Below are 19,784 nucleotides of genomic sequence, written 5' to 3'. Positions count from 1 at the left end.
CTCCAGATGGTGCTGCTAATTTTAACTGTGATTATCTTCGTTTCTGGAAACTCTTTAGGGAAGTAAAGGGCCAGAGAAATTAATTTTTGCCTCTGGGCTGTTGAGGGCTCCATGGACTGAGTCCCACAAGCCCTTAGAAAACAGACATGGATAAATCACCTTCCTGCAGCACCAACCTTTTTGACACACAGCTCATCTGCAGACAGCACAGATCTCAATGTATTTCCAGCAGCTCAGCCTCAGTGCTGTGGGGGAACGGCCTCTCATAATACAGTGATGGCGCATTAGATAGAGAGATAGAGCGGTGTGTATGGGGCTAGAGAGAGCGGGGCAACCAATTGCAGTCTGTAGCTGGAGGAGAAAAGACATCTCAGTCTGGGCGGATTACATAAAGACCCGCACCGAAAGTTTGCTATTGCAATGAAAAATATTTGGGGATTACAGAGTGGCTCTTGAAGGATGAAATTGTAAGTGACAATAGATATTTTTTTATAGTTTCACTCTTAGCTCAATTTGGGGATGGGAAACAGAGGCAGTCCAAAGCATTTACCTTAGGAAAGACGGGGCAGAATATTCATTCCTTAGTTTCCTTTTATTGGGAGTGGGGGAATTGATCAAATTGACACACATATATTTAGAATGGATTGAGGAGTTTACATTAAAATTGTCCAAAAATTGTTACAAACACTGTCAGCTCGTTGTTACTTTTCTCTCTGTATACATTAGTTTGTTTTTATTGCTGTTTATCTATCTGTTTGTACTTTTCTCTCTCAATTTGTTTGTTTTTACTTCTCTATCTACCTCTTTGTGTTACTTCAGTGTTTCTCTCGCATTCTCTGTATCTGTTCTTTTCTTACTTGTGTCTCTCTGTTAGTTTGTTGTTACATCTATCTATCTATCTATCTATCTATCTATCTATCTATCTATCTATCTATCTATCTATCTATCTATCTATCTATCATCAGTTTGTGTCTAGTTCTCAGTTTATTGTTACTTCTGTCTATTAGATTGCTGCAAGGGCAGTTGAGTGAAGTGTGTTAGAGTAGTGGGGACTAGGAGCCAGGACTCCTGGGTTCTATCTCCAGCCCTGGAAAGGGAGTGGGGTCTAGTGGGTAAGAGTAGTGGGGACTGAGAGCCAGAACTCTGGAGTTTTATGTGTGGTTCTGGGAGGAAATTCAGTCTAGTGTGTAGAGGAGAGGAAACAGAACTGGGGGGTGGTTCTATTTCTGTCTCTCATAAACACTGTGGGACAGACACTCCTCGTAATTTGAAGCTGAGTGGTTAGGGTGCTCAGCTGGCCTGTGACATACTCAGATTCAATCCCTCCCTCTGATTGATGTTGAAAAGGGATTTGAATTCTCATTTTACAGGACAGTGCCTGCGCAGCTGGGCTCCGGGCTGTTCTGAAATGAGACTGTCTCAGTCTCTCCTGTTGAAGCTGCTCCACTCTGTATCAATAATTAAATAGTCATTGGAGCAGGGACTTTAACTTGGCTCTTCCAGACACCAGGTGCATGCCCCAAGTACCAAGCTGGAGAATCACTCTCATGCCTGTTCGCTGGCCCAGTGATTCTCCATTGTCACTCACAGCAGTCATTCCTGATGGCAGTGGAGAGTCACTGGGATGGAGGCTGAGATGCAGTCTGATGTAGTCGTTAGAGGAGGGGACTGGGAGTCATGACACCTCATTTGTGTTCCCTGCTCTGGGAGGGAGCTGAGTCCAGAACTCCTGGCCTGTATTTCCTGCTCTGGGAGGGGTGTTGCATTTAGTGGGTCAGAGCAGGGGGCAAACTGGGAGTCAGGACTTCTAGGTTCTCTTCCAAGCTCTTGGAGGGAGTTTAGTTGAGTGGTTAGAGAATCAGGAGGGGAGCTGTAATGTCTGTCTCTCACAGTGAGCATGGAAATCTGGCTAGAATGGGGGATGGGGCATCAGGACTCCTGAGCTGTATTCCTGACTCGAGTTTACTGTGTAATTATGGCGGGGTTTGGTCACCTCCATGTGAGATGGTGCTCCCTTTTGGGGCAGTTTAAATGGGGAGTAATTCCATGGCCTGCAGTGAAATTACCCCACATTCGCAGCAGTGCCCTGACAGCAGAATCTGGCTAACCAGACCCCTGATTCCCCTTGGTAAACTGAGGATAGTGACATTTATAAAATGTCATCCAGAGTTTGCGCACATCTGGGTGTCAGAGGTATACAAATACCTCAAAAGCAATTGTTCCTAATTCTCCTCTCCATCACCCTGGTGTAAATTAGGAGTAACTGCACTGGGGTCCATTGACCTGATTCTACTTTCTCTCACCCCAGTGTAAATCAGGAGCAAGTCCACTGAAATCAGTGGAACTGTTTTCCCCATCCTCATTCCCATATTACACCAATCTTCACAAGCTAAGGGTCTGAATCAAGGAAATTCAGGTGGTTTTCACAAAAGGAGAGTTATTTAACTGATCTAATCCTGGCCCTTGCTCTTGTCCCTCCCTCTGCAACCATGACACAATGTCCTAAGGAAGAAAATGTCCAACCAAACCACCATGACCGAGTTCCTTCTCCTGGGATTCTCTGACATTTGGGAGCTGCAGATTTTGCACGTTCTGGTGTTTCTAGTGATTTACCTGGCAGCCCTGGTGGGGAATCTTCTTATCTTCATGGCCATAGCCTTCGACCACCACCTTCACACCCCCATGTACTTCTTCCTGATGAATCTGTCCATCGTAGACCTTGGCTCCATCTCTGTCACCATTCCCAAATCCATGGCCAACTCCCTCATGAACACCAAGTCCATTTCCTATGCTGGATGTGTTGCCCAAGTCTTTTTCCTCCTCTTCTTGCTGGGAGCGGATTTTTCCCTTCTCACCATCATGGCATATGACCGATATGTCGCCATCTGCCAACCACTGCACTATGAGGCAATAATGAACAGCCGAACTTGTGTCCAACTTGCAGCTGGTTCCTGGATCAGTGGGATTCTCTGCTCTATGCTACACACCGGGAACACGTTTGCATTGACCTTCTGTGGAGGCAACATGGTGGATCAGTTCTTCTGTGAAATCCCCCAGCTACTGAAGCTCACCTGTTCTGACTCATATCTAAGTGAAGTTGGGTTTCTTGTCTTTAGTGTGTGTTTAGTCTTAGGCTTCTTTGTTTTTATCATTGTGTCGTATGTTCAGATCTTCAAATCAGTGCTCAGGATCCCCTCTGAGCAGGGCCGACATAAAGCCTTCTCCACCTGCCTTCCTCACCTCGCTGTAGTATCCCTGTTTATTTTCACTGGCTTATTTGCTTACCTAAAACCCACCTCCAGTTCCCCATCTGCTCTGGATCTTGTGATGGCTGTTCTCTATTCCATGGTGCCACCAATGATGAATCCAATTATCTACAGCATGAAGAACAAAGAGATCAAAGCTGCCCTTAGGAGACTGACTGCGTGTAGGTAATGCATTAATTTTCTGTCTTTCTCTAATTAAAGTTTTCTTACGTAGTATCTTTAAGTATTCATTAATGTCAGTTATTTCCATGACCACACAGCTTGCACACAAACAGGTCTTATTCTGATTTCAGTTGCACCAATGCAAATCCAGATTAACTCCACTGATGTCACTGCTGCTGGGGTGATTTACACCAGTAGAAAATCTGGTCCAGTTGTGGAGTTAAATGGGTGCAGATTGTGTGTGCGAGAGGAATCAGAGTTTCATTCTGTGCCAAAAAAATACCCGTTACACTGCTTGGCCACTTGCAGCCATTCCATGGCCACTGAAAACAATGATGGGAGTTGTCTTGCTTGCTTAAAGCAATTTGCAGCATCTGTGGATCTGGCCAACTGCTGTCAATAGATCTGTATATCCCTTGCCACCTTGTCGTATGTTCAGATCTTCAAATCAGTGCTCAGGATCCCCTCTGAGCAGGGCCGACATAAAGCCTTCTCCACCTGCCTTCCTCACCTCACTGTGGTCTCCCTGTTTGTTTGCACTGGTGCCTTTGCCTACCTGAAACCCACCTCCAGTTCCCCATCTGCTCTGGATCTTCTGGTGGCTGTTTTCTATTCCGTATTGCCACCAATCATGAATCCAATTATCTACAGCATGAGGAGCAAGGAGATCAAAGCTGCCCTGAGGAGATTGACTGGGTGTAGGTAATTCACCAAGAATTAATTTTCTGTCTTTCTCTAATTAAAGTTTTCTTACATAGTATCTTTAAGTATTCATTAACGTCAGTTATTTCCATGACCACACAGCTTGCACACAAACAGGTCTTATTCTGATTTCAGTTGCACCAATGCAAATCCAGATTAACTCCAGATTAAATCTCCAGATTAAATCCAGATTAACATGTCTGATTGTATGACGGGGCTGTGGTGTTTAGATGTTGTGTAGAATATCATCGAATATCAGGGTTGGAAGGGACCTCAGGAGGTCATCTAGCCCAACCCCCTGCTCAAAGCAGGACCAATCCCCAACTAAATCATCCCAGCCAGGGCTTTGTCAAGCCTGACCTTAAAACCTTGAACTCTGTGACTTTATGGATGTGCATGGATGGGGAAGAGGAGAAGGGGCCACACAGAGAATAAACTCCAGTAGAGTCCATTGTGTTTCATTACTACAACTGTCTGCAACACCTTCTCCTTCTGGCTGGGAGAGATGACTCCAGCTCAAATGAAGCTCTTGATCTCTGCAGCCACGCAGTGTCACCATATAAACACCACCCATGGGCAGTGACTGTTCTGAGGCCGCTCTGTGCCCCACCTAGAGGATAGAGGGCTGTTCCAGTGGCTTTCAGGCAGCCTGGTTGTTCAGCTCATGCTGTAGAAGCTCATGCTCTAGATGTCTCTGGTTGAATCCCCCGGGTGTCAGCCTAGATTAGTGGGTGATCCTCACATATGCACAAGTGGCCTGAGAACTTCAGGGGACCTAATTCCTGCACTAATCAGAGGCTGATGTTGCCTACCAACCTACTCTAGAACAGCAGCAGGAGTGAGACCTAAGAGGGGAGGGACTCTTTAGTGAGTGAAGGAGCAGGTTTATTCCTGGATCATCTCAGACATGCCCATTCTTAGTCCCTCTGCACCCTGGAGACCAAAGATGCATGGAATGGGCAGGGGTGTGAGTCCTGCTCTCAGCTCAGGTTGGTAGAACTGGTCAAAGTTAACTTGTCAATGGGAAATGGTTTCCTCAACCTGTTCATGACAGATGCCGCTATGTTTTTAGCTGAGTTAAACAATCTGCCAATGGCTTAGAAAAATGTTTCCCAGCTCTTCCCTTGAATAGGTTGGCCACTGACACATTCCAAGAATACTGGATCTGACAGGCTGGATCACAGAGAATCCCCCTTGGGAGCTGCCATCTGTTGTACCTGGACTTCTTCTGAGCCTGTCTTCTCTGCCAGCTTGGGACTTCAGTGCCTTGCCTGGTTTGAACCAGACACGCTAGCCTGCTACAAACACAGAGCCAGGTCTGAACCACACCCGCCAAAAGCTGCAGGCTTCACTGAAAACAGCTTAAGAAGTGTTCCTGTCTCCAGCAATCAGGTACCCTACTCTGTATGGGGTCCAAACCCCAAATAAATCCATTTTACCCTGTGTAAAGTATAGACAGGATAAACTCATACATTTTTCACTCTCTATAATTCTGATAGAGAGATATGCTCAGGTGTTTGCCCCTCCCCCTAGGAGGTATTAATACATACTCTGGGTTAATTAATAAATCAAAAGTGATTTTATTAAATACAAAAAGTAGGATTTAAGTGGTTCCAAGTAATAAAAGACACAACAAATGAATTACCAAGCAAAATAAAAACAAACACGCTAGTCTATGCCTAATATAGTAAGAAAGTGATTCCAGATGAAATCTCACGCTCAGAGATGTTCCAGTGAGTTTCTTTTAAAGACTAGCCTCCTTCTAATCTGGGTCCATCAATTACTCCACCAATAGGGAGTCAGGCCCCCAGGCTCCCTATATGACAGATAGGGAGATACAGACACCTAAGAATGGGATCCACAAAAGCCAGCATGCTAGGAGGGGGCACCTGAGCTAGCCGATGGGAGATGCCAAGGAGAGGAGTGTGTGGTAGCTCAGAGAGAGATGCCTAAGTCCAGTCAGGGAGGTCCCTGTCTCTGCTAGTGAACCGTGAACAGGGGAAGATAGGCGCATGCTCGGTCCGGGGCCTGATCTGGTAGTACCCTATACTTGATGACATCAAATGGATACTTCGATCTAATCAACAATACCTCGCCCTCCCAAATTCCCAACCACCAGAAACACCTGGAACAAAGAAACAAATCAACTAACCAACAAAATACAGTATACCCTCACTAGAACGAACCCCTGGGGATCGAAGACATTTGTTTGTTAAAACCAGGGGTTCATTATAGCAAAAGAGCCAAGCTGCTGGGGGCAGCAGCTGACACCTTGAACCCCATGGCCATGGCAGAGGTTGACAGGTCTTCCAGCCCTGCATCGGTAGTTGGGGGCAGAGAGCTCCTCCAGCCTCGGGGCTGTCGTGGGGGCAGAATTTTACTCCCCGTCTTGAAAAAAAGGAGAAGAGACAGAGACCCCATGAAGTCCACTAGTGACTTTGATATGGTAACTGATTTTATGTGGAAAGTGCTCTGATACCATGGTGATGGGTGGCAGTACAAAAGCCTCAGACTGATCCATCGATCAATAGATAGAGGGGAATGCATGGGGATGGATGGATAGCTAGACATTGATAAGTTCATGGAGGATAGGTCCATCAATGCCCATTAACCAAGAGGTTCAGGGATTCAACCCTGTGCTCTAGGTGTCCGTAAGCCTCTGTCTGCCAGATACTGGGATTGGACAATACAGGATGGGTCACTCAATAATTGTCCTGTTCTGTTCATTCTCTCTGAAGCATCTGACATTGGCCACTGTGTGTAGACAGGATAATGGACTAGATGAACCATTAATCTGACCCAGTATGGCCATTCTTATGTTCTTAGCTAGACAGATGGATAGTTTCTGATCTTATTTATATAGGTGTAAATTTATAGTATCTCCATTGATCTGAGTGGAGTTTTTCTAGATATTTACCAGTGTAAATACGTCAGTGGGCATAAATGGATTGCACGTTATGTTCTCATGGAAATAATAATGTCAACAGTTGATTATCTTTATAAACAAACACAGAATGAGACGATGGTCATGGGAGAGAGATGGTCATTTTATTTTTTGGAGGATAGCCTTGACCCAATCATTTTCCACAGGGCAGCATTGATATCCTTGGTCCTCATGCTATAAATGATTGGATTCATCATGGGAGGCACCAAGGAATAAAAAAACAGCCACCATGAGATCCAGTCCTGAGACTGAGCTGGAGGTGGGTTTAATATAGGCAAAACTAGCAGTGCAAACAAACATGGAGACCACAATGAGGTGAGGGAGGCAAGTGGAGAAGGCTTTATGCCAGCCCTGCTCAGAGGGGATTCTCAGCACTGTTTTGAAGATCAGAACATATGACACAATTATAAAAACAAAGCAGTTTAAGGCAAAGTACATGCTAAAGGCAATATCCCCAATTTCACTGAGATAGGAGTCATAGCAAGCTGGGGGATTTCACAGAAGAACTGATCCATCTCATTGTCTCCACAGAAGATTATTGCAAATGTGTTTCCAGTGTGCAGTGCAGAATTCAGAACCCCACTGATCCAGGTACTGGCTGCCATTTGGACACAAGATCTCCTGTTCTTGATCTCCTCCAAGTCCACCTGTCCTCCATGTCAGGATAGATAGGTTTTGGCTAATTGGTTCAACTCTCACCCTGACTTTAAAAGCACTAGTCTGTACGAAACAAATTCTGAGGACTATCAGCTTTGCTGCTCACTCAGTTTTACGATCTGGCAGCTACCCCTCTGAAACAGAAATAAGAAGGTATAAAATAGAGTGCATGGATTTAAAATTTTCATATTATTGGACAATATTTGCATTCCCAGTCTTTCTTAAAGCTCAGTTTCCAATTAAGGGTCGTCAAAAATTTTCTGCTTAAATTGTTTTCAAAGGAAAATTGTGTTTTTAATTCATCAAATTTCCATAGAAAGTCTCAGGTATCAAATATATTTCACTGATAACTCATATATTTACAGAGGAGAACTGAAAACCCATGTTTTTTGGGGGTGGATTTAGGCAGAAAAAAATCAGTTTTCTGAAAATTTTAGCTGAAAATGTTTGTTTTTCAGTTACCAAAACATGAACAATCAGAGATTTTTGGGAATTCTATTAAACCCCAATTTAAAAAAAAAAATTCTGATAGGCTCTAGATGTTTGATTGACTTGATAGGAAAAGTCTTAAAGAGTCTCAAACATAATTCAAATATATGGTCTTAAATTAGCCCTATATATTAATATTCTAACATATTTAATTGAAATAGCAAACTTACTGTGCTGGTCTTTGTGGAAGTTTTCCCACCTTGCGATACATTCAAGCCTCCAGTGTTAGGAATCATGAGTCATATCTATCTATCCATCTATCCACCCACTGACAGGATTTTTTGGTTCTCTCTCTCTCTCTCTCTCTCATGCCCCCATCACTGTATTATCCAGCAGTCACTGCTGTGTCCCTTCGCTGGATGTCCTGAGTTGCTGGGTCTTGCTGCAGTTCCTATCAGACAGGGATCTAGTACACAGATGGGGTCTCCCTGCTCCGCTCCTTCGGCAGGCTTGGCTGAGAGGTGATGGACTAAATGGGATGAGGGACTGAAATCCCCTCCCAGCTCTAAAAAGGGCCATGCAGAGGAAGGAGGAAAGTGGGGTGGGAAGGAAGTGGTGGCCAGGGCTGGCCAAAGGAGAGAAGCAGGAGAGAATGTCTGGTGTTTGGAGGTGGGACAGAAGGAAACAGAGATGGGGGGCTGTTCCCTGGGGCTGGGACCATGTCAGAGGAGTGGGGCTGAGCAGAGGAGGGGACTGGTGGGCAGAGGGGTTCAGCAGGGATCTCTGAGGAAGCTGAGTCAGGAACTTTGTGTGGAGAATTGGATCTGGCCATGGCAGGGGGAATCTCAAAGAAAGGGGACTGAGAGCATCCGTGAGGTGGAGGGTTGTGAGAAGGGAGGGAGGGGATTAGGGGTTGGGGGGGGGTTGTTTGGGGGTCTGGGCTGTGTGAGGCAGAGGGAAGGAGACACCCAGGGCTAGAGTAAGAGCATTCAGAGGGTGGAGCATGCGGCAGAGGCTGGAGTCAAAGGGCCTGAATCTCCTCTCCCTGAAACCAGACATACTCCAGTGTAACACCATGGACTTAACGTGAGATGAGTGACGGGGGAATCAGCCCCATTGTCTCCAGTGGGGTTACTCCTGATTTACACCAGGGTGAGTGAGAGGGAAATCAGTTGACTGCAGTGGAGTATTTCTAACTTTTCTTACAATTGGTGTGTTTTGGTGTCGATTTATTGTGCCCAGCTAGAGATCAAACCAGGGCTCAGATCCTCATGCCAGGGTCTCCAAAGCTCAAGGAAAGGAGTACCTGTGGGACCTTAGAGACTAACCAATTTATTTGAGGATGAGCTTTCGTGAGCTACAGCTCACTTCATCGGATGCATACTGTGGAAACTGCAGAAGACATTATATACACAGAGACCATGAAACAATACCTCCTCCCACCCCACTCTCCTGCTGGTAATAGCTTATCTAAAGTGATCATCAAGTTGGGGCCACTCCAGCAGAGTGCAGTCCATCCACTGGCCCTCAGGGAGAAATAAGGTGACAGCGATATTAGCCACAGTGTTTACTTCTCAGTTAGGCGTGTCAGCCTTTGAAGTCGCGCCAAACAGATTGCACTGTGCATATGCATGGCGAGAGGAGGAACTGGTTGAAAACTGTTTCTGACTTTCAGCCTCATAGCTGCTGAAAGTAGAGTGTTCTGGGAAACAAACATAGGTCCTGTGAGTTAAAATCTAACCCTGGACAGAAATCTGTGACTGAAAACAGGAGGCATCTGCCTCTGTTGAAGGGTGTCACTTGAGTACAGCCGAATATTGAGAAGGTGCTGAAACTATTTTTGAAATGAAAATAAATAACCCATGCAGATGCTCACTGGGTGGGGGGAGGGTGATTTGGGGTGGAAGAGTTGGTGGGAAAGGCAGAGAGGAGTTTTGGGGGCAGTGAGAGGCAGGGTGACTATGGGGAGGAGGATAAATGAGGAGGGTGGATAGGAGATGGTTTGGGGGTCAGGAGATGGGGTGGGATGGGACACTGGGAAGGGGTGAGTGACAGCAGCCTGGGGGAAAATGGGGACAGGAGCACCTGACAGCCCCACATTCCCCTCCCATGTCTGTGCCAATATCTGGGGGTTCCCAACCCATCTATGGGGGTCCAACCCTCCCTGCTCCCCTCTCGTGATCTTGGGGGCTTTGCCCTTGCCCTTCTGGGTGGCTGAACCGGTCTCCCTAAATCCTTCCCCATGTATGCTGGGTCTAGGGAAGTGCCGCCCCTTGGGGTGTGAAGCGAAGAAGAGGCAAATGGGAAGCATGCACCGACAATACCGTGAAGACCCTGCTGGCACTGGGGTGGCTGGTACGAGTGGAGCAGTTCAAACCTCTTGGAGTGATTGTTTCAGGGTGCACTGTTTGCTGGAGGGGTTCTCACTCAGCTCAGAATAGCTCATTAAGATGAACAGGTCACTTCACTGAGCCTCCAATGCAGCAGATGGATGCGTCCGGCTTTGGTCTACACTAATGGAAAGTTCTGGGGATGGATCTGAGGGGAACCTGCTCCTGTCCAGAAAAATGTGGTGGTTCTGAAAAGAGTCTTTTGCTTCTCTTGTCATCCATATCCATCCATATCCATCACTATCCATCCATATAATAATTATTCCTTTGAAACAGAAATAAACACGGTTGCAATAGACCAAAAGGATTTGAAATTGCTGTATTATTAAAGATATAAATGTTTCCCACCTTTGCTTAAAGCTCAGTTTCCAAATAGAGGCAGTCAGAGATTTTTTGTCCACTTATTTTTAAAAAATGGGATTTTCAATTAAACAGGAAATGTCCAGGGGAAGTGTCTACTATTCTTGAAAAAAAAAACACTTTTTTTTGTTTGTTTCTTTTCTTTTCACAACTGAAATCCCCAATTTTCTTTTGTTTACAAATTAACATTTTCAATTTACAGCAGGTTTTAGTTAAAAAGAAATTTGTTTTTGATTGCCAAATCCTGAAAACTTTTTGGATTTCGGATTTCTGATGTAGTCAAAATTTTGCACTTATTTTTTTTTTCTAGCTGTATGACTAAAGTGATAGTTAAAGCCTTAAAGAGTTAAAATTGTGATTTAAGTTTAAGGCCTTACATTTGTTCTGTAAATTAATCCCCAAATATATTTCATGGAAATAGTGAATTTACTGTGCTGGTCATTGTGGATTTTTCCCCAGATTGTGAAGCATTCGATCCTCCAGCTCCAGGGTTCTTTGGTCATTATTTCTCTATCTAGAAGACAAAGACACAGCTACCTGAGTCCTTTCAGCCCTCACTCATAGGTGCTGGAACTATGGGTGCTGGGGGTGCTGCCACACCCCCTGGCTTGAAGTAGTAATAACAACCCAAATACATGGTTTCCACCTTCAGTACCCCACTATGAAAATTGTTTCAGCACCATTGCCCTCACTCTGAGAACGAACTGACTGAACTCGATTCAAACCTGTTGCTCTCTGCAGATGAGCTGTGTGTAGCTGATTTTGAACTTCACTGACATTAGAAGACTGATGCTGTAGAAGGCTGTCTGTCCATGTCTATTTCCTAAGGGCTTGCGGGACTCACTCCCTGAAGCTCTGCACAGCTCAGAAGCTGAGACCCAGAGGCAAAAGTTCATAAATTAATAGATTTCAAGCAAAAGGTGCCACTATGATCCCCTAGTCTGACCCCTGCATGGCACAGGCCATAGGATCTCCACCAGGGTACCCTGACTCCAGCCCATCTTCTAATCTGTGAGCCAGGATTACAAAGGGATTTGGGCACCTAAAGATGGAGACAGGCACCTAAAGGGATTTATCAAAGTTCCTAAGTAAGCTAGATGGCTAAGTCCCATGGACATTCAATGGTAGTTTCGTGCCTAACCTGCTTATCTGCTAAGGTAAATACCACTAGGTACCTATCGCCATCTCTATGTGCCTAAACGCCTATGTAATATTAGCCCTGCATCTATCTTGCCCTCTTCCAGGGTCTCCACGTGTCAAGGTTCCTTCCCCACTCTGAACTCTAGGGTACAGATGTGGGGACCTGCATGAAAGACTCCCTAAACTTATTCTTACCAGCTTAGGTTAAAAACTTCTTCAAGGTACAAACTTTGCCTTGTCCTTGAACCCTATGCTGCCACCACCAAGCATGTTAAACAAAGAACAGGAGAAGTGCCCACTTGGAAATGTCTCCCTCCAAAATATCCCCCCAAGCACTACACCCCCTTTCCTGGGAAAGGCTTGATAAAAATCCTCACCAATTTGCATAGGTGAACACAGACCCAAACCCTTGGATCTTAAGAACAATCAGGTTCTTAAAAGAAGAATTTTAATTAAAGAAAAGGTAAAAGAATCACCCCTCTAAAATCAAGATGGTAAATACCTTACAGGGTAATCAGATTCAAAATATAGAGAATCCTTCTAGGCAAAACCTTGTTACAAAAAGACACAAAAAGAGGAATATACATTCCATCCAGCACAGCCTATTTTACCCACCATTAAACAAAAGGAAATCTAACGCATTTCTAGCTAGATTATTTACTAACTTTTTACAGGAGTTCTGAGCTGCATTTTTGATCTGTTCCCAGCAAAAGCATCACACAGACAGACAGACCCTTTGTTCCCTCCCTTCCAGCTTTGAAAGTATCTTGTCTCCTCATTGGTCATTTTGGTCAGGTGCCAGCGACATTATCTTAGCTTCTTAACCCTTTACAGGTGAAAGGGTTTTGCCTCTGGCCAGGAGGGATTTAAAGGTGGTTACCCCTCCCTTTATATTTATGAGAGCGCGTCTTTTGAATTTCAGAAAAATGAAGGCTGGAATTTGCAAAGGAGCCTAAGGGAGTAAGGCATGTATATCTTGAGCACCTATCTCCCTTAGACTCCCTTGAGAATCCCAGCCTCAAATGATAACAAGTACATCCACACAGCAGGGGTGAGAGGTGACCAAGACTCTAGAGTTCCTGTGATCTAAGCCCAGATAGTCAACTGAGGTCCTGCACACTCTGTGCCTCAATTTCTCCAAGTGTATCATAGGAGTTAATTAATGAGCGTCGATAGGTAATTCTCTATGAATCATTTATTTAGCCGTGACCCACAATTTATTTTCTCCATGTAAATACTTATAAACTATGATCAAGTCATCCCTGTATATTTTCTTTGTTAAGCTAGTTGTTAATTAATTTTTTAATAGAAAATTGTGTTTTCAATTAAACAATTTTTTTTCTCAGAATCCATCTACTTTCCAGGAAAAATTTGATTATTCCTGGAAAGAAAGAAAATTTTGGTTTTCAGCTTAAAATTTCCAGTGTTCAGCTGGTTTTTCGGACTGCCAAAAATTATGGGGAAAATTCAAAATTTTCCAGAGAGGAAAAACATTGTGGCCAGCAGCAGATGTTTTCATTAAATTGACACTAAAAGACTAAAAGAGTTCGGACCGTCATTTCACATTTATGTTCTTAAATTTCTCCTGTATATTAATCCCCCCAAATATGTAACTGAAATAGCAAACTTACTGTGCTGATCTATGTGGAATTTGTCTCAGCTTGTGATGCAGTTGATTCTCAGGCATCAGAATTGTTTGGACACTATCTGTCTGTCTGTCTATCTAGCACCCATCACTGTATTATCCAGCAGCCATTTCTGTGTCCCTTCGCTGGATGTCCTGAGGTGCTGGGTCTCTCTGAAGTTCCTAGCAGAAAGGGATCCACTCCACAGATGGGTGCTCCTACTCCGCTCCTAGGGCAGGCTTGGCTGAGAGGTGATGGACTAAATAGGATCAGGGAATGAAAGCCCCTCCCAGCTCTAGAGCTGATCCCGTCTTGTGCAAGTTTCAGAGATGGTCACAGCACAGGTTGTACCAGCCCAGGGGCTAAATAGCTGAATCTGGTTTCCAGGGCTGTGAGCCCAGCTCTGATCTCACCTCTGAGCAAACTGCCCTGACAACCTGCCCTTGCTGAGCCTAACTCCACAGAGTGCGAACAGCACCTGCCCTGGATCTCACATGATGGCAGCATCCCTGGAAGGACCCTTGGCTAAAAACAAGGCAGGGCTGAATCTCATAGTGTGTGCTCAGGGGTTTGCAGAAATAAATATATATTTATAGCACAAACATGTGACCTACAATAACTAAGAGCTCAGTGGCACCAGAACCTCAGCTCTCCTGGAATGGCCTGGTCCTTCATTAACTCCACATCATTACCTCTGGGGGAGCACAGATGTTTTTTCTCCTGCATTGCGCCAGCAGCTCTTGGGATGCAGCCACCAGAGGAACCCACAGCTCAGGTGGCCCAGGCTGTTTTTAGCTGGTCACTAAGAGGTATGCAGAAGCAAAGTTTAAAAAGTACAGGCCAGGTCCTGAGCAGGTGTAAGTTGATACAGTTCCATTGACTTCTGACTAGCCAGGGCTATTGACAGCAGGTGGCGATCTGGCCTGCTAAACAGGTTCAAATCCATATTCTTTGCCTGTGAAAGTGAACTGAAGATGGGTCAAAAGTTTCTAACCAGCCTGCTCTTTCTTAGAAAGTAAGCAGGGCAGAGATGTAAGGGGCAGATTTCTCACCTCAGCTAGACCTGCGCCAATGTAGAGTAGCTCCATTGACATCACCAGTTTAATGCTGCTGAGGTTCTGGCCCCAAGACTCTGAGCTAAACTCAGCAGTGACATAAACACTGGTGTAAGTTACTTGTCTGTCATCATTGTATTATAGATAGGCTTGGAAGGATTCGATTTTTATTGGTAAATGTGGATAAACTTGGATTGCACTGCGCACACACAAACCGACCAAAAATATTTCCATTGATAATAATCAAAATTTACAGACAAGCAAAGTAAGAAAAATGAGGCTTGAGAATTTATTAGAGTTTGATGTAAGGCTAATTCCTTTGTATATTTGGGCATATGATGTTGCTAATTTATGTTTTAATGGTTATAAAGCTTCAGCTTGTTGAATCTCAGCTTCTACTGTCATTAAATAACTATTGTCTGACACACTCCCCCCATAATTTCCTACAACTGTGAAAATTTAAATTGGTAAAAATTGAAAAATAAATGCTTAAAACACATAATTTTGTGCAACCGTGAAAAATTAAATAGATGAAAATTGGAAAAAAACCACTGAAAAATAAACATTGATATCATCTGTTGAAATTATAAAAGAATAAAAATGAACTTCTCCCAAGCCTCATTATAACCTTGGTGTAAGTGGGAGAGTCCCATTACATGTGCTGATCTGACATTCATACCACACCCAGGGTAAATCTAATCACATCCAAGATGAGAAGGGATAGGCCCGGTCCATGACCTAACAAGAATCTCATTTTGTCGTAAAGACAGATTTTTATTTGATTGGTTTCAGAGAAGCAGCCGTGTTAGTCTGTATTCGCAAAAAGAAAAGGAGTACTTGTGGCACCTTAGAGACTAACAAATTTATTTGAGCATAAGCTTTCGTGAGCTACAGCTCACTTCAATGGATACGTCCGATGAAACACATTGTGAAGAGAGTGGTCACTTTGGATAAGCTATTACCAGCAGGAGAGTGAGTTTGTGTGGGGGGGGGGGCGGAGGGTGAGAAAACCTGGATTTGTGCTTGAAATGGCCCAACTTGATGATCACTTTAGATAAGCTATTACCAGCAGGACAGTGGGGTGGGAGGAGGTATTGTTTCATGGTCTCTGTGTGTATATAATGTCTTCTGCAGTTTCCACGGTATGCATCCGATGAAGTGAGCTGTAGCTCATGAAAGCTCATGCTCAAATAAATTGGCTAGTCTCTAAGGTGCCACAAGTACTCCTTTTCTTTTTGTGAATACAGACTAACACGGCTGTTACTCTGAAACCTGTCGTTATGCAATGAGACTCTCAAACACAGGAGGAAACATAAAACAAGACGTCACACATATTCAGATGGGCCATTCATCCCAACAGAAGCTGAAGATCAGCTATAGAAAAACTATGCCACCATGAATTCCTTCCAACTTCTATCCCCAGTGGGAATGAATCGCTCTATTGCCATTAGAAGTTACACTGTAATTAATCCCAAAGAAGAAAGGCCTAGGAAAGAGCAGACTGGTTAGGAACATTTGACTCTTGTTCAGTTTTCAGATTCAGAGGCAAAGAATACGGATTTGGCCCTTAGTTTTTAGTGTTTGCCTCTGAGTATAAAGCAGCTGAGGATCTTCTGTCAATAAGCTTGTCATAAATATAAAGGGAAGGGTAAACCCCTTTAAAATCCCTCCTAGCCAGAGGAAAAATCCTCTCACCTGTAAAGGGTTAAGAAGCTAAAGGTAACCTCGCTGGCACCTGACCAAAATGACCAATGAGGAGACAAGATACTTTCAAAAGCTGGGAGGAGGGAGAGAAACAAAGGGTCTGTGTCTGTCTGTATGCTGCTTTTGATGGGGATAGAACAGGAATGGAGTCTTAGAATTTTTAGTAAGTAATCTAACTAGGTATGCGTTAGATTATGATTTCTTTAAATGGCTGAGAAAAGAACTGTGCTGAATAGAATGACTATTTCTGTCTGTGTGTCTTTTTTGTAACTTAAGGTTTTGCCTAGAGGGATTCTCTATGTTTTTAATCTAATTACCCTGTAAGGTATCTACCATCCTGATTTTATAGAGGTGATTCCTTTACCTCTATTTACTTCTATTTCTATTAAAAGTCTTCTTGTACGAAAACTGAATGCTTTTTCATTGTTCTCAGATCCAAGGGTTTGGGTCTGTGGTCACCTATGCAAATTGGTGAGGATTTTTACCAAACCTTTCCCAGGAAGTGGGGTGCAAGGGTTGGGAGGATTTTGAGGGGAAAGACATGTCCAAACTACGTTTCCCAGTAAACCCAGTTAGAGTTTGATGGTGGCAGTGGATATTCCAAGGACAAAGGATAAAATTAATTTGTACTTTGGGGAAGTTTTAACCTAAGCTGGTGAAAGTAAGCTTAGGAGGTTTTCATGCAGGTCCCCACATCTGTACCCTAGAGTTCAGAGTGGGGGAGGAACCTTGACAAAGCTCTTAGCTAAAAATCACATCTCTGTGCTATAAATACATATTTATTTCTGCAACCCCCTTGGGACACCCACTAGGCCTCAGCCCTGCCTGTTTTTAGCCAAGGGTCCTTCCAGGGATGTTGCCATCGGGTAAGATCCAGGGCAGGTGCTGTTGCCCCTCTTTGGGGTGAGGGTCAGCTAGAGCAGATTGTCAGGATGGTTTGTAAAATCCCCCAGCTCCTCAAACTCCCCAGCTCTAATTCAGAACTCAGTGAGACTACGTATCTTGCCTTTAGTATGTCCTTAGCCTTCACCTGTTTTGTTTTAATAATTGTGTCATATGTTCAGATCTTCAAAACAGTGCTGAGAATCCCCTCTGAGCAGGGCCGGCATAAAGCCTTCTCCACCTGCCTTCCTCACCTGGCTGTAGTCTCCGTGTTTGTTTCCACTGGCATCTTTGCCTACATTAAAAACCCACCTCCAGCTCGACATGAGGTCTGGATCTCCTGGCGACTGTTCTCTACCCTGTGGAACCGCCAGTGATGATTCCAATCATCTATAGCCTGAGGAACAAGGAGATCAAAGCTGCTCTGTGGAAAATGATTGGGTCAACGCTATTCTCCAAAAAATAAAATGGCCATCTTTCTCCCATGACCGTCATCTCATTCTGTTTTTTTATAAATATAATCAACTGATGACATTATTGTTTCCATGAGAACCTAGTGTGCAATCCATTTATGCACACTGAGGGATTTACACTGGTAAATATCCAGACAAATGCCCCTCAATTCAATGGGGTTACTATAGATTTACACTAGCATAAATATCAAAATCTATCTATCCCCAGCCACACCCATCTATCTATCTATCTGTATGTGGCTTTTATATTGCTGCCCATCACCATGCTATCTGAGCACATTCCACATAAAATCAGTAGACATATAAAAGTTTTCAAGGGGTCTAAGGCTCTTCACCGTTTGGGCAGAGGGGTAAAAATTGTACTTGGGATACGAGTTGTTTGTTTCTCTGCTTGACTGTATCTTCTGGGTTTTTTTGTTTTGTTGATTTTATTCTTTGGTTGGTTGATTCGTTTCTTTGTGCCAGATGTTTTTGGGGGTGGGAGTTTGGGAGGGTGGGGTCTTTTTGGTTCAATGGCAGTATCAATTTTTTAACATCTAGTATTGGGTGTGTCAATGTGTCGTCTCTTCAATGGGGTTTTCTGAGAGAGCTGAAGGCATGTTTTGACAATAGTGAACAGGAGGAAAAGAGTTTCTGTAGGCATCTGGCTAATTTTTCAGCAGGTGCAGCTGGGTTCAGCACCTGCAGTTATTCCCTGGAGTAAGTTGAGCAACCAGCTGGCCTTTTCTAAACAAATTATGATTTATTTACCACCATAATAGAGCATCACATAAAAGAAAATATTGCAGATATCATCACACCAGTGGCTTTGGTAGGGTAAACATTTGGCCTCATTATCCAGAGCCAGTTTGTCTTTAGGAAACAATGGAAAACCTTTCACTTCAGAAAATCCTTTTCACCATAGGAATAACACAACATTCATTGCTTTATTTAAATAAAATAATAAAAGGATCCCTAGACAAGGCTCCATGCAGCCTGACCCATTCATAAAGTCACATAGTCACAGAGTTCAAGTTAAGAAGGGACCACCAGATCATCCAGTCTGCACACCCACACACTACACCCAACAAGTGAAACGAGACCAAAGTAAATGAGACCCACAGGAGACCAGATGGTTCTGTGCCACAGGCAGAGAATAGGAGGAACTGAGGGCACCAGTGCCTGACCCCGCAATGGCAGGGAGATGATTAAGTGAGATAGACCCAGATAATCCTGGCAAGTGACCCGCCCCCCACACATCAGAGGAAGGACAACTCCCCCCCCCCCCACCAAAGACAACACCAATCTGAGCTGGGGGAAAATTCCTTCCCAACCCCACAAATGGTGATGAATTAGACCTTGAGCATGTAAGCAAGAAACAGCCAGCAAAGCACCAGAGAGAGAGAGAATGGCTGAAAATGCAGAGCCCTGGCACATGCCACCCAATGTCCCATCTCCAGGCATGGCCACCCCCAATGCTTCAGTGGAAGGAGATAAAAAACCCACCCAGAATGCACTGGGGAGGGGGGATGCCTTCCTGACCCCTGCCAGTGGCCAGATGAAACCCTGAAGCATGAGTTTTAGGAACATAAGACATAAAGCAAAAGTAAGCCCTGCCCCCCCACCATCACAAGGAATCCCATCATACAATCACATTCATAAAATTTGTCCAGCTCTTTCTTAAAACTAATTAAGTTTTTTGCCCCACAACTCCTATTGGGAGGCTGCTCCAGAAACTGCACCCCCTCTAATAGTTGGAAACCTTCCTGTAATTTCTAGCCAGTATCTGGATCTCTCACACTCCCAAATGTACACTCGATCCAGGCTAACACAGTGTGGCTTCTTGTCCCCATCTAGTGGGTAGACCACATATGTCAGTTTATGAGCCTAGAAGGCTTTGTCCTTCAGTGCAGGCTCATGCTTGAAACTCTGAAAGCCCTGGGTTCAAATCTCTGCAAATTATCTGTGAAGGGACATTGTTATAGTGTTACACATAGAAGCACACAAAATAGACTC

The 19,784-nt window shown here is 44.2% G+C and overlaps 1 protein-coding gene across 1 annotated transcript; it reads left to right on the top strand.

The window, feature by feature from the left end:
- The first annotated feature begins 2,514 nt into the window (after nt 1-2,514).
- LOC140897765 (olfactory receptor 14A16-like) lies at nt 2,515-17,804 on the top strand. Its single transcript, XM_073310785.1, has 2 exons — nt 2,515-3,419; nt 17,753-17,804. The coding sequence occupies exons 1-2, from the start codon at nt 2,515-2,517 to the stop codon at nt 17,802-17,804; spliced, it is 957 nt and encodes a 318-aa protein (XP_073166886.1).
- Nucleotides 17,805-19,784: the final 1,980 nt, after the last annotated feature.

This window comes from Lepidochelys kempii, chromosome 14 (genome assembly GCF_965140265.1).
Source record: "Lepidochelys kempii isolate rLepKem1 chromosome 14, rLepKem1.hap2, whole genome shotgun sequence".
In the NCBI taxonomy this organism is placed as follows: domain Eukaryota; kingdom Metazoa; phylum Chordata; order Testudines; family Cheloniidae; genus Lepidochelys; species Lepidochelys kempii.
The sequence above is the reverse complement of the archived record's forward strand: the minus strand, read 5'-3'. Positions and strand labels throughout refer to the sequence as shown.

Coding starts and splice junctions, on each gene's coding strand:
- LOC140897765 (XM_073310785.1), top strand. CDS start 2,515: ATGTCCAACCAAACCACCATGACCGAGTTCCTTCTCCTGGGATTCTCT. Junction 3,420..17,752: donor AAAGCTGCCCTTAGGAGACT/GACTGCGTGTAG, acceptor CTGTGGAAAATG/ATTGGGTCAACGCTATTCTC.